Source organism: Oncorhynchus nerka, linkage group LG3 (genome assembly GCF_034236695.1).
Source record: "Oncorhynchus nerka isolate Pitt River linkage group LG3, Oner_Uvic_2.0, whole genome shotgun sequence".
In the NCBI taxonomy this organism is placed as follows: Eukaryota; Metazoa; Chordata; class Actinopteri; order Salmoniformes; family Salmonidae; genus Oncorhynchus; species Oncorhynchus nerka.
The window spans coordinates 42,767,013-42,782,400 of NC_088398.1; the positions used below are offsets into that span (position 1 = coordinate 42,767,013).

The following is a 15,388-nucleotide window of genomic DNA, read 5'->3' on the forward strand; positions in this document are numbered from 1 at the left end:
CGGGGGAGGGGTGGGGGGATATCTGCCCTCCTAAAATGTGAAGTAAGAGATGCCTCTATGTGACTTTTATACAGTTCTCCTTTTCCTTCCAGACTCTGATAATGTATTAAACAGATTAGGGCTGTGTCTTAAACGGCACCCTATCCACTATGCAGTGCACTACCTTTGACCAGAAACCTATGGGTCCTGGTCAAAAGTAGTGCACTATAAAGAGAATACGGCGCTATTTGGGACATTGCTGGACTGTGGTCAGAGAGTACAGAAATGTACCAGGTTCTCTAGGCCCCTTTGTCCTGTGTGTTTCCCCTCTCCAGGTTTGATGGCGACAGCGTGGAGAACAACCCGGAGAAGTCGGTGGACAAGCCCTGGAGCAGATCCATAGAGGACCTGCATGGGGGGAGTAACCTCCCGTCCCCCGTCAGCGGGAACAGCATTACCCGCGCCGGGCGACACGCCACGCTACGGTAAGCAACGCACACGTCACCTCACCACCGTACATTATAGCCTAGAGGCTACTCTAAGAACGCGCTGCAATGATAACCAAGTCCTAATTCTCTATTTAAAACGTAACATGTTTGTTGTATAAGAAATGGCTTGAAATGTCATAATTGTTTTTGACTGGATTGTCACAGTTCCCAGGTTTGCTAATAGGCTCACGCGTTTGCATGTGATGTCTGAGAAGGCCTTTTGTTGTGGTCATGAGGCCTTTAAGTCTTTAAATGGCTTAAGACACATTTCGTTGTGGCATGGAACGGCAGGACGAAGGATAAGGGGGGGGTTGTTTTCCAGAGCTGTGTTTCAAGCGGCATCTTATTCCCAATATAGTGCACTACTTTTGATGGGTCACGGGTCAAAAGTAGGGCACTACATATAGGGAATAGGGTGCCATTTGGGAGAAGACCTTTTATTGGGTCGTCTGACTCATGATGTTATGGAATAGGATATCTCTGACACGGGGGTTTTCGTGGCTTCTGAACAATCTGGAAGAACTCTCTTCTAGCACCATCTTTTCCACAGGGATTTTACAAATATTACGTGTTATGTCATGAATATGACGCGAATTCTACGTCTTTTTGAATGATTTGGCAAACATTTAACATTTGAAATTCTCCCCGTTTCCTTTAAACCATGGTCATTTCATTTGGATTATAGGCCTGCAAACATAGTTCATGCATATTTCTGACTCTGTTTTAATCGCCGCAGTCGTTTCAACGATGTCCCGGTGTGTTAGTCCCGTTGACTTCACATGTACACGGCTAATCCCAATTTTTCTGACCGTCAGTAACTCGCAGGTCTTTTAACGAGAGACGTTACACCGAGGGCACCACTGAGACCGCACACGTCTTCTGAACAACCAACGTTATCCTAACTCTCATATAATGGACGAACGAATCTGGACTCGCTAGGCTTCTTCTCTTAGGAAACACACAGGCCAGTTTGTGTCCCCCAAAATGGCACCCGATTCCCTATAGAATGTCGCCGAGTGCACACCTTTGACCAGAGCTCTATGGGCCCTGTTCCAAAGTAGTACACTTTATAGGATATGTGGGTGCTAGCGCCTATGTACAAGGGCCTGTGGGGTTAGTGTTAGTACTTCTGTCAAGCAATTGTGCTATCAGATGGAAGATACTATAAGAGACTAAGGCTATATGTGTGTGTTTCCCAAATGACACTCTATTCCCTATATAGTGCACTACCTTTGACGAGTGGCAACCTGTTCCCTATATAGTGCACTGGTTTTGAAATGTAGTACAATATAGGGAATAGGGTGCCATTCGGGACCCATACAGTGCCTTCAGAAAGTATTCATACCCCTTGACTCATTCCACATTTTGTGTTACAGCCGGAATTCAAAATTGATTAAATACATAAATATATATATATATATTTTAATCTCACCTATCTACACACAATACCCCATCTAAAACATCTAATTTACATAAGTATTCACACCCCTGGGTCAATACATGTTAGAATTTCTTTCTGGGTATGTCTCTATGAGCGTTGCACTCCTGGATTGTACAATATTTGCACATTGTTCTTTAAAAAATTATTCAAGCTCTGTCAAGTTGGCTGTTGATCATTGTTTGACAGCCATTTTCAAGTCTTGCCTTAGATTTTCAAGCTTAGCTCTATTCTGTTTCTTTGTAGCCTAAAAGAAAACTCCCTAGTCCTTACCTGGTGACAAGCATACCCATAACATGATGCAGCCACCACCATGCTTGAACATATGAAGAGTGGTACTAGGTGGATGTGTTGTGTTGGATTTTTTATTCTGTACAGGCTTCCTTGTTTTAACTCTGTTGTTTTAGGTTAGTATTGTGGAGTAACTACAATGTTGTTGATCCATCCTCCGTTTTCTCCTATCACAGCCATTCAATTCTGTAACTGTTTTAAAGTCATCATTGGCCTCATGGTGAAATCCCGGCAACTGAGTTAGGAAGGACTCCTGTATTTTTGTAGTGACTGGGTGTATTGATACAGCATCCAAAGTGTAATTAATAATATGCTCAAAGGGATATTCAATGTCTGCTTTTTTTTCTACCAATAGGTGCCCTTTTTAGCGAGGCATTGGAAAACCTCCCTGGTCTTGGTGGTTGAATCTGTATTTGAAATTCACTGTTCGACAGAGGGACCGACCTTACAGATAACTATATGGGGTTACAGTGTGGGTTACAGAAATTAGGCAGTCATTCAAACATCATGTAAAACACTATTTTTGCACATAGTGAGTCCATGCAAATTATTATGTGACTTGTTTAGCACATTTTCACTCTTGAACTTATTTAGGCTTGCCATAGCAAAGGGGTTAAATATGTATTACACTCAAAACATTTCAGCTTTTCATTTGTTATTCATTTGTACAAATTTCAAAAAAACATAATCCCACGTTTACATGATGGGGCATTGTGTGTAGATCAGTGACACACAATCTTAATGTGATCCATTTTAAATTCAGGCTGCAGCACAACAAAATGTGGAACAAATGGAGGGGCGGGAATACTTTCTGAAGGAACTGTGTGTGAATGGAAGCTGTATGAACTTAACTAGGGGACGGTGAGAGCTGATGTTGACTGGTGTTCTGTCCCGGCCTTCCTCCTCTAGTCTCCTGCTCTGTGCTCCAGTCTTCAGCAGCAGCAGGCAGGTCTACACAGTACACAGTGTGGCTCACGGTGCTATCTGATAGCTCTAGCTCGCCCCACCCCCCTAGCCTTACCTCAACACCTCCTCCCCCCCTCCCCTGTCTTCACTACCTGCCACACACGAGTGCGCACGCGCGGGAACGCAGGCACCAACGAACACACACACACACACACACACACTCCTACCTGCTTCCATTGCTAAGCTGTGGTCCAGTGTGTGGAGGCGTTGAAGGGGAGATGCTACTACCTCTGTTGTGGTCTTACTGTAGATATTTCTGTTCCCATTTAGAGCAAATGGCTTTTTATACCGGCATTTTTCCTGGCCCCCTCTGATTATTGCTTTTCGTATGTCTCCTTGAGCAGGCTATATGCGGTGGGTAGTTGTGCAAGTAGTAGCTGGCTACAACCAACCCCTTCTTATGTATAAACTAATCCGATGTTATCTGTACTGTTATTCCTTAGTTACCTCCTGACACAGGCTGACAAGTCAAGGTAATTAACATTAGCGTTATCAGTATTTATTCCTCTTTCCAACGTACAGCACCTTTGCCTTGTCACAGTTGTATCCCTCCCAAGTCAATCATTGTGTGTCACTTTTCTGATGTCCTGTTGAATTTACATGTCTTTTTCTTTAAAAACTCACGGCAAACTCGAAGGACACCGAGCTCTTTGAAATGCCCAAAGTATTCGCAAGGACGATGGTACGTCTTCTGGTTCGCCCAGGGTTACCTAGAAATATTTAGGCTGTAGTATATCTAGTTTGTAGTTGTGTTTGTTGTGATTTCGACTATAGGCACGTCCCAAATGGCACCCTATTCCCTATGTGGTGCACTACTTCTGACCAGAGCCCAATGTAAAGTATTGCACTATATCGGAATTGAGGTGCCATTTGGGACTCCGCCTTAGACTGTGCTGTTTATTAGCTTTAGTGTTGAAGTAACGTCCATGAAAACATAGTTTGGAAGGCCTTTGAGGATCTTTTATGGGTTCTAAGTCGGTGCACCACAAGGCCTGTCAAAGCAAGTCCACCGCGCCGACATTGAATCAGGGTGATCGACTGTCTCTTTTCACTCATAGTCCTGTCACCGCACGTCATTCCGTCTGTGTGGTTACGAAGCAGAGGACGCGTCCCAAATGGCACCCTGGTCCCTATGTAGCGCACTGCTTTTGACCAGGGACCTATAGTACGCTATTTGGGACGTGTCCACGCCGAAGTCTCTTTCCCTCAAATGAGTGTCGTTCTACCATTCGTTTCCGCTGCCTGGTTGCAGGCAGGCTGAGTGCTGGAGGTAGTTTTCTGTAAAATCGCAGTTCTTTTGGAACACCGCCGCCCGTCGCCGGCTGCGTGTGAGGCGATGTTCCAATTCTGTCACCGGTCTCGTGAAGCAGCGAGCGCGTTTATGTGAGGAAACTTGTTTTGCACTACGTAGGCGCCACATGCACCTAAATAGAACAAAGACCAAAGAGCACACATAAACACACACGCACACACACACACACACACACAAAGACAAACAAAGTCACTCATACACACACCCCACACAATGTTTTGCTATTTTTCCTTTACTACACGCAAACGTCATAACTGCTTGCTTGCTGCTGAATAGCTCTCATTCATGGAACCAGTGAGAAGCATCAGACCATGAAGACTACAGCCAGTATGTTGGATCTGTCCTTATTTACCCTCATCATAAATCCTTATCAAAGCTTAGTCACACTGTCTCTGCCACACACACACACACACACACACACACAGATTCATGTCAGCACTGACGCCTTGAAGCTCTGAATCCGGTTTCAGTGTGTGTGTGTGTGTGTGTGTGTGTGTGTGTGTGTGTGTGTGTGTGTGTGTGTGTGCATGGGTCGGCTGAAGGCACCTTTTCCCAGAACCATGGCTGGTGGATAAAGTCTTATGACATGCAGGGCTGGAAATAATCAGTCTTATGTCCCTGGCTGTACTGGGCTGTGTTCTGTGACGCGCACACACACACACACACACCCACCAGCGATGTGCTACTCAAGCGCTCTCCTTTCAATGGGAGAAAGGGGTCAGGAGAAAGGCCCTCTTTCGCGAACGTTTTGTCTCCACAAAGCCGGCCTGATCACCTCCATGCATGCAAATGACTTGCCTCCATTGTACTAGTTGTAAGTGATATTTTTGTGCAGGATAGTTAAATGAAAACAATCACACGGTCTCCCCTCTGGCCTCTGAGTAAGGGAGTGGATTACACAGCTCTTTGTGTGTCCATGTAACATGCCATGGAGTTGGATGTCTACTTTGAAAACGACGGGGTGCAAGAATGGTACGTGTGCTGCTACGGTTCACCGATGGCATCTGTCTTCTTGTTTACCGCGTGTCTCTTTGTCGGTATGAATTCGGAGACGCCTTCTGCTGTGAAGACGCTCCTGTGTCCTTGTGTTTCAGTTGCAACGCGTTGCCGAGCCGGAGAACTCTGAAGAACTCCCGGCTGGTCTGTAAGAAGGACGACGTTCACGTCTGCATCATGTGCCTGCGAGCCATCATGAACTACCAGGTGAGAGTCTCTCCGGTCCCCGGGCTAACCCAGCACATGGGTGCGTCCCAAATGGAAACCTGTTCCCTAGCTTTGGTCAAAAGTAGTGCCCACGTGTAGGGAACAGGGTGCCATGTGGGACATAAAAGGGAGGGTTGAAGCGCACACGCACCCGCCCTCATCCATCATCGCCCAATTCAGTTTGTCGTCTACCATGTTTTCCGCAACACATTATGTCTCAAGTTTCTCTTTGTTACGTAAAAGGAGTCACTCCCTGTTTATTAAACGAGATCTCTCTCTTTTTCTCTCCCTCCATCCCTCTCTTGCTCCATCCATTTTTGACGACCCAGTACGGCTTCAACATGGTGATGTCCCACCCGCACGCTGTGAATGAAATTGCACTAAGTCTGAACAATAAGAATCCCAGGTGAGATGGCAGCGTTGTGTCTGGTGTTAAACAGCTCCTCCACTTAGTGATACACGTCCAATATCCATAAAGCGTATCAAAGTATTAGTGCTGATCTAGGATCAGGTCCCCCCCTCGGTCTATATTATCGCATTCATGAGGATCTAAAATGCACAACTGGTTGTAGATCAGCAGTCCTGACTCCTACTCTGAGACGCTTCACGAATACAGGCCCTTCCCTCCCCTTATTGCTGCACCTGCTCTTTCAGCGTCCAAATTGTGTGCGAGGCCAAGCATCCAGCACTAACTCATTCCTCCAGCCAGACAGACAGCCAGCTCAGGGCACCGCTGGCACACTGCTAAACACCGGCAGCTGCACAGAGCACCAGGCGCCTTTTTTACTCGGGGGGGGGGGGGGTTCGGCCCCCCGGGTGTTGTTTATCGAAGTGTGTGTAGCGCGCGTGCGTGTCTTTGTGTCCGCTTGCGTCGCGCGCGCACTTGTGTGAACACCAACCCCTGTGTGAGTGTATGCGTGTGTGTTTGTGCTGGGTTGAAAGGGGGTTTGCCGAGCTGTCTCGAATCGTCTGTCAAATAACACCTCTACTGTAGTCTGTGACCCAGGCAGAGAATTCCTCCAGGATTACAGTGGAATTTAAAAAAAAAAAATTTAAAGAATAGAATAGAATATCATATTTGGACTTTTAATGAATGAGCGGACGGTACTTTTCTTCCATCACCCGTAGGGATTATGGCTGAGGGATTCACTCTGGAATATACGCTTCATTTAATCCTCTCGATTATATCAACGGACCTGCATATTACATGTTCAGATATTAGGTAGACATTTTTAGATCCAGTCACGTGATCTGATAAAAACACATGATGTTACCTCGGATGAACCTCGGTAGTGCGTATGGCCCAGAACGTCACTGGGGCAAAGCGTTCCTGCCATCCCGGACCTACAGTCGTATGAAAAAGTTTGGGCACCCCTCTGAGGCTGCGTAGTCATTTACACTGTCGTCACAGAAAATGATCCCAGGTGGCATGCCATTCATTTTCGAATAAAAGCTGAGTACTGGGGGTATTGTCCAGACAAGTATTTTTAGTGTAGCAATATTAAGTTGTATGAAATTAAATTAGATGTGAAATATAGGCGATGCAAAAATGTGGGCACCCTTGTCATTCTGTTGATTTGAATACCTGTGAATACTTGATTCATTGGAACACACAATTGGTTCGGTGAGCTCATTAAGCCTTGAACTTCATAGACAAGTGCATCCAATCATGAGAAAAGGTATTTAAGGCCAATTGCAAGTTGTTGTTCTCTTTGACTCTCCTCTGAAGAGTGGCAACATGGGGGCCTCAAATGACCTGAAAACAAAGATTGTTCAACATTATGGTTTAGAGGAAGGCTACAAAAAGCTATCGCTGAGATTTAAGCTGTCAGTGTCCACTGTGAGGAACAGAGTGAGGAAATGGAAGACCACAGGCACAGTTCTTGTTAAGCCCAGAAGTGGCCGGCCAAGTAAAATATCGGAGAGGCGAAGGATGGTGAGAGTGGTCAAAAACAGACCACCTCCAAAGACCTACAACATCATCTTGCTGCAGATGGTGTCACTGTGCATCGTTCAACAATTCAGCGCACTTTGCACAAGGAGAAGCTGTATGAGGCGGAAGAAGCCTTTTCTGCACACACGCCACAAACAGAGTCGCTTGAGGAATGCAAACGCACATTTATTTGGTCATAACAAGGGACGTTATGCATGGCGGCTAAAGAACACAGCGTTCCAAAAAAAAAACACTTGCTACCCACAGCAAAATTTGGTGGGGGTTCCATCATGCTGTGTGGCTGTGTGGCCAGTGCCGGTACTGGGAATCTTGTTAAAGTTGAGGGTCGCAATGGATTCCACTCAATATCAGCAGATTCTTGGGAATCATTTTGAAGAATCAGTCACAAAGTTGAAGTTACGCCGGGGCTGGATATTTCAACAAGACAACGACCCAAAACACTGCTCAAAATCTACCCCGGGCATTTATGCAGAGGAACAAGTACAATGTTCTGGAATGGCCATCCCAGTCCCCAGACCTGAATATCATTGAGAATCTGTGGGATGATTTGAAGCGGGCTGTCCATGCTCGGCAACCATCAAACCTAACTGAACTGGAGATGTTTTGTAAGGAGGAATGGTCCAAAATACCTTCATCCAGAATCCAGACACTCATTAGAGGCTATGGGAAGCGTCTAGAGGCTGTTATTTTAGCAAAAGGAGGCTCTACTAAATATTGAGGTGATTTTTCTATTGGGGTGCCCAAATTTATGCACCTGTCTAATTTTGTTTAGATGCATTTTGCACATTTCCTGTTAATCCAATAAACCTAATTTCACGACTGAAATATTACTGTGTCCATCAGTTATTTGATATATCAAAATGAAATTGCTGATCCAAACACCCAATTATTTATAAATGGAAATCATGGAAATTGTCAGGGGTGCCCAAACTCTTTCATACGACTGTATATACTAGGTGGTGTCAGAGGCAGGCCCAAAGTCATAGACTGTTCCCTCTGCTACCCCACGGTAAGTGGTACCGCAGCGCCAAGTCTAGGTCCAAAAGGCTCCTTAACAGCTTCTACCTCAAGCCATAAAACAGCTGAACAATTAATCAAATGGCCACCCGGACTATTTGCATTGACCCCCCCCCCACCCCTTTATTTTTACACTGCTGCCACTCGCTGTTTATTATCCCCTACCTACAAATGACCTTGACTACCCTGTACCCCCACACATTGACCCGGTACCGCCTGTATGTAGCCTCATTATTGTTATTTTATTTTGTATTATTACTATTTACATTTTTTTTTACTTTAGTTTATTTTGTAAATATTTTCTTAACTCTATTTCATTAAAACTGCATTGTTGGTTAGGGGCTCGTAGGTAAGCATTTCACGGTAAGGGTCTACACCTGTTGTATTCGGCGCATGTGACAAATACAATTTGATTTGATTTGACGGCACCCTACTTCCTTCATAGTGCACTACTATTGACCATGGCGCTCTGGTCCAAACTAGTGCCCTAGAAAGGGTATAGGGTGCCATTTGGGATCCGACCGTTATGTAACCTTGTGGCAGAAATGATGGGTCGTGTGTTGGCAGTGGCGCCGCGTTACGTTAACCGTTCCTTCTCTTCTTCTTCTCCTTTCCCAGAACCAAAGCTCTGGTGTTGGAGCTGCTGGCCGCCGTGTGTCTCGTGAGGGGGGGACACGAAATCATTCTCTCTGCGTTCGACAACTTCAAGGAGGTGCGGTATGGGGGACGCGCGGAGCAAGAGGATAATGCTGTGCTATTGTGTCTAAGCAGTGGAATTTGACATAGTTGACGCCGTGAGTCATGTGGTAGGAGGATATTATCGAGGGGCGCAGCGCCGGCTGTATCAAAGCCTTTAGACATGTTGCTTCGCATCTCTCAGACAGAAATGGCAGCTCACTGGCCTCTCAGGCCCACAGAGAAATCAGTTCTGTGTTTTGTTAGTGATTTTACAGGCCCTTCAAAGATGTATTCAGTACAGCCTGATCAGGGGGCTGTATGTATCTCAGAGTAAGAGTGCTGATCCAGGATCAGGTCGCCCTGTCCATGTACTCTTCAGTTCATTACGATCTAAAAGGGAGAGCTGATGCTAGATCAGCGCTCATACCCTGTGTTGTATGCAGTGAATTGTGTATTTGATCTCCTCTAGAAAGGAGGGGAGTAAGGTGGAGTCTGGGGTGGCCTGGCATCTCTACAGGAGTCCCAGTTTCTAGGCCGGCTCGGGGAACTTGGGCTGACTGCAGTTAATGCAATATTTACACCCAGAATGAAATATTGAGCATTACAGTCTATTGCATTTCACTGTTATTAGAGGTGGAATATCAACTTCTATTGCTCAGAGCTGCTCACCCATAAGCAGAAGGTAGAGACATAGCCATGTGTGCCACTGCATCTATTCAAGTCAATGGATAGCGATTGACCCTTCGCAATAGATGTGGTTAGAGGGGTCAATGTCGATAAAACAAAGGAGCTGATCGTGGACTTCAGGAAACAGCAGAGGGAGCACGCCCCTATCCAGATGACGGGACCGCAGTGGAAAGCTTCCTCGGCGTACACATCACTGACGATCTGAAATGGTCCACCCACACAGGCAGTGTGGTGCAACTGCGCCTCAGCAACCTCAGGAGGCTGAAGATATTTGGCTTGGCACCTAAAACCCTCACAATTGAGAGCATCCTGTCGGACTGTATCACCGTCTGGTACGGCAATTGCACCGCCCGCAACCGCAGTGCTCTCCAGAGGGTGGTACGGTCTGCCCGAAGAAACACCAGGGGAAAACGACCTGCCCTCCAGGACACCGACAGCACCCGATGTCACAGGAAGGCCAAAAAGATCATCAAGGACAACAACCACCCGAGCCACTGCCTGTTCACCCCGCTATCATCCAGAAGGCGAGGTCAGTGCAGGTGCATCAAAGCTGGGACCGACAGACTGAAAGACAGCTTCTACCTCAAGGCCATCAGACTGTTAAACAGCCACCACTACGCTGCTTCCACCCGGTTACGTAACTCTGCACCTTAGAGGCTGCTGCCCCATATACATAGACTTGAAGTCACTGGCCACTTTAATAATGGAACACTCGTCACTTTAATAATTTTTGCTTTACTCATCTCATATGTATATACTGTATTCTATTCTACTGTATTTAGTCTATGCCACTCTGACATTGCTCATCCTAATATTTATACATTCCTTACTTCCATTATTTTAATTTTAAGTTGTGTGTATTGTTGTGTATTGTTAGATATTACTGCACTGTTGGAGCTAGAAACACAAGCATTTCATTACACCCGCAATAACATCTGCTAAACATGTGTATGTGACAAATAACAATTGTATTTGATTTAGATTATCTTGTTGGTTGGCAGTGTCATATAAATTGTAATATAAAAACAGCGCTTTCTTGTTCAGCTTTTTGTGTTTTGTGCAAAGAACTGATACAATCCGAGTGTTATGTTGGCTTGCTTAAGTTGAAATCGAGCTCTCCCTCTTTGAGGAGGCTTGTTGTGAGGGGGTTCTTGACTCTCCGCTCCGTGGGCTAGAAGGGGTTGTTTGAGTGGGGGGCAGGGTGCAGTCTGGGGCACAGAGCATTGTGTATGAAGGCTGCGCTTATGCACTCCAATCCCATCTCTTCCCCTCTCTCCTCCTCATCTCCTTGACTCTTCATCTCTCCCCTGTCTGTCTCCCCTTCCCTGGCTCTGAGCACCGTCTGAACTATAGAGCTGCATCCCTCTCTCTCTTCTCCTCCCACCCTCTCTCTTTCTCTCTCCCTCTCACCCCTCCCTCCCTCCCTCTCTCTCGCTCTCCTCCCCCTCCCCCTCCCTCTCTCTCAGAGACGTAGATATGGTAATCGCAGTGGGAGAAATGAGGTCGCGTGTGTTTAAGAAGCCCTATGTCAGGGGCTCCGCTTCATATTTTAGCAGGGAGGGAGTCAAAGTGATGGGAGGGTGTGAGGAGACAATACATGGGTATGACAGAAACATTTCCTTTCTCAACCTGAGGTAATATGTATGTTTCGTTGCAACGGATAAGGCTTGCTTCCCAAATGGCATCTTATTTTATTACAATAACAAAATGAACGATTGATTGTTTCTCTGGCAGGTGTGTGCTGAGACGCAGCGGTTCGAGAGGCTGATGGAACACTTCAAGGACATGGACAACAACATCGACTTTATGGTACACAACATTTCCACTGGACTAGCTATCGATTGCTAGGCTACATCGTATCCTGAAATCACAGACCCTGTCGCTTGCCATTGAATTAATTCTATCATTAGCCAACCACGCGTGCGGAATCCTCGCCAACTCCGTTTGTTTTGCCGCAGAGTTCCTACTAATATGTTTGAATAGAAATGGATGAGGCAGCATGCTGTGTGGTGTGTGTCAACAAAATACATGTTTTTTCTAAATGTGCCACACTGCCTCCCCTCCGAGGCTCCCCATTGGTCCGTGTGTGCATGAGAGTCCAACCAGTCACAAGTCAACTCTGAGCCATTTGGTAGCGGGCCAGTCATTTGACACAAGCACGAAAGCAAACAGATTTGTCAGACGGGGCCTGGCGTCTCTCACACAGTCAACTCTGAGCTTCTTAAGGAAGTCCATTAAGACAGTATTAGCAAGGAGAATGCACTGACACGGTGACACTCCACTGCGCACATTAGACTGAGGAGGCCGTGTCCCAAGTGGGACCCTAATTCCCTGGTCAAAAGTAGGGCACTACGTAGGGATTTGGCTGCCATTTGGGACACGGCCTGACGTGACTCCCTTCATCTGCCCATGTAACGAGATGGATGCAGCCAGATCATTTCCATGCACACGCTTATTTACAGGCCCTGGAGTCTGTGGATGAGTCCCAAACAGCACCCTATTCTCTTTAAAGAGCACTACTTTTCACCGGGGCCAATGGGGCTCCGGTCAACAGTAGTGCACTATATAGGGAGTAGTGTACCATTTGAGACGTACGCTACATGCGTCCCCCTGTAAATGCATTGGATGCTTTTGGTTTCGCTTGGTGTGAAATTCACTCTGTATGCTTTTCTTAATGTTTGCCGGTGCCTGTAGGTGGCGTGTATGCAGTTCATCAACATCGTGGTCCACTCGGTAGAGGACATGAACTTCCGGGTTCACCTGCAGTACGACTTCACCAAGCTCTGTCTGGACACCTACCTGGATGTAAGTCCTCTGCGTAAATAGCCAAGTTATCGGCACTCTTTGTGTGTATTTATTCCTCGTTATTATTTTTTCTACTATTTTGTGGAGTAAGCATTTCGCTGTCAGTCCACACCTGTCGCTTTTCGAAGCACGTGACAAACACAGTTTGATTTGATCTGAGGTAGACGTACAGTAGATTTATAGACCGCAAATATATAAAGAAGCTGTTCAACAGTGGGGTATATGGTAACAACATGGATCTACGCGTCATATGCGTTTCACTGACTCTTCCTCTCGCCTCTCCCGTCTGTCTGTGTAGAAGCTGAAGCATACGGAGAGTGACAAGCTGTCGGTGCAGATCCAGGCCTACCTAGACAACGTGTTTGACGTGGGCACCCTGCTGGAGGACGCCGAGACCAAGAACGCCGCGCTGGAGCGCGTGGAGGAGCTGGAGGAGAACATGTCACATGTGAGAGGACACGACAACCACGCGCAGACTTCCTGTCTCCATCCCTTGACTGCATTTGACACTTTTCACTAACTCACTCCACCCGTCCCTACTTTCTGAATCCTCAATTGCTCTTTCACCACTTCAGTCCCATCTCTTCGCCCCCCTATAAGAACCCAGTCTGCCCTCTTCTAGTGACTGTATCTAGTCTGTTTTGACGTACTGACTACTATTTGATGCCGTACAGATGGCAGCGTGCTGCGCTGCACAGCAGTGTCGGAGAGGGATCTGACAGCATGTACAGTGTGCCTTTAAATCTCTGTCACACCGGCTTTCCATCACATGCCTCTCTCTCAAAGGCCCTTTAGATTAGTCTCATGCTTTCAGTTAGCAGTCGTCAACACACACACACACACACACACACACACACACACACACACACACACACACACACACAGTCAGAGAGACACACACACTGCCCAATGGCCTCTGGGCCTCCTAGCCTAACTCTAGAAAAGTCCACATTTTTGTTCAGATCAGGGTGTCCACAAACTCCAGAGGAAGGGCATTTGACATGAATGCTTTGATGGCTAATGTTTCCTTAGAGTGTCACAACACATGGCTGATGTCAAATGATGCATGATTTGCACACACATACACCTTCTATGTAATACACCCCTGTGTGATATGACTTGCATACATGTGTGTTAAGGGCTACAACCACTTTTATTGGGTTGTGACTAGTGATGAGCACCAGTATCGATCATTCGATATGATATTGTTGAGCAAGCCATATCGGGATACCGGTGTATCCGTCCCGTTAGCCTACACGGTTATTTACAAAAGTGTACATGGCTGTTCCTGCATGCACAACACCCTCACACAGTTCTTTGTGTGTCCATGCCACGTTGAACCTTGACCTTTGCTCTCCCAGATGACGGAGAAGCTGCAGGACACGGAGAACGAGGCCATGTCCAAGATCGTGGAGCTGGAGAAACAGCTGATGACGCGCAACAAGGAGCTCGACTCGATCCGGGTGAGACTCACTCCCCTACAACTCACCCCCGTGGCCTAAATCAACGGGGGGGTGAATAACACTATTAGACAGACACAGGTCGATCATTCTCAACGCCTGTTTGTATCGAGCTTCTAAGGAGTGCTGATCTAGGATCAGGTCCACCCCGTCCGAGCGATCTTATTTATTGTGATCTAAAAGGCTAAACTGATCCCTATACTGTGAGTCAGCGCTCCTACTCTGAGATGCCTTCATAGTAAACCGCCCCCTGGTCTGCGTACATACATTGACATCTCCGTTCCCCGTCACCCAGGAGGTGTACAAGGACGCCAACTCGCAGGTGCACACGCTGCGGCGGATGGTGAAGGAGAAGGACGAGGCCATCCAGAGGCAGTGCAACCTGGAGAAGAAGATCCACGAGCTGGAGAAGCAGGGCACCATGACGATCCAGAAGAAGGGCGACGGGGACATCTCCAACCTGCCCTCGCCGCCCGCCCCCGGGGGCCCGCTGGTGGCTGGCGTGCCAGGGGTCTATAACGGGGGCACGGTCAGCCCGATGGGGTCGAATGGGGTCCCGGGGATGCCCCCTCCTCCTCCCCCACCGCTTGTGCCTGGGACGGGTAGGTGGAGTTCTAGACCAATCCCGTCCAGGTTTACTGTTTAGTCCCAGACGGTAGCTAAACAGTCTGGATTGCTAGTTTCACAACATGCCCTTACATTTTTTGCTGTTCTGGCATTTGAGTTGTGACAAACAGACACAGAGGCAGAGCTGGAGAAAGATAGCCGAGAGAGTGAGCGGGAGGGAGGGAGAGAGCACTTGGCATGTTGTCCTCTCAATTCCACGCTTTGTTTCTCTCTTTCTCATTCCCTTTCTCTTTTTTTGTCTCTCTCTCTCTCTCTCTCATTCCCTCTTCTCTATTTCTTTCCCTCTCTTCCAGTGCCAAATGGGCCTTTGGCTGGTCCCGCCGCTCCTCCCCTCCCCCGCCGCCCCCTCCTCCTCCGCCTCCCCCGGCCCCATGGAGGTGTCTGCTCCCCTGCCCCCGCCTCCACCCCCATGGCCCCCGCTCCCGGGCTGTGGATCCCCCACCGTCATCTTCAACTCAGGGTTAGCAGGTAAGGTCCTCACAC

The 15,388-nt window shown here is 47.3% G+C and overlaps 1 protein-coding gene across 1 annotated transcript in view; it reads left to right on the plus strand.

Annotated features, from left to right (window-relative positions):
- Positions 1 to 15,388, plus strand: part of LOC115108233 (formin-like protein 2) — an 80,701-nt gene that overhangs the window by 48,695 nt on the left and 16,618 nt on the right. Inside the window, 14 exon segments of the mRNA XM_065011980.1 lie at positions 315 to 464; positions 3,606 to 3,635; positions 3,800 to 3,844; positions 5,569 to 5,677; positions 6,007 to 6,083; positions 9,267 to 9,360; positions 11,748 to 11,822; positions 12,708 to 12,818; positions 13,117 to 13,266; positions 14,180 to 14,281; positions 14,574 to 14,880; positions 15,199 to 15,231; positions 15,234 to 15,269; positions 15,272 to 15,373. Of these exon segments, the coding sequence (XP_064868052.1) occupies positions 315 to 464; positions 3,606 to 3,635; positions 3,800 to 3,844; positions 5,569 to 5,677; positions 6,007 to 6,083; positions 9,267 to 9,360; positions 11,748 to 11,822; positions 12,708 to 12,818; positions 13,117 to 13,266; positions 14,180 to 14,281; positions 14,574 to 14,880; positions 15,199 to 15,231; positions 15,234 to 15,269; positions 15,272 to 15,373 (1,421 nt within the window).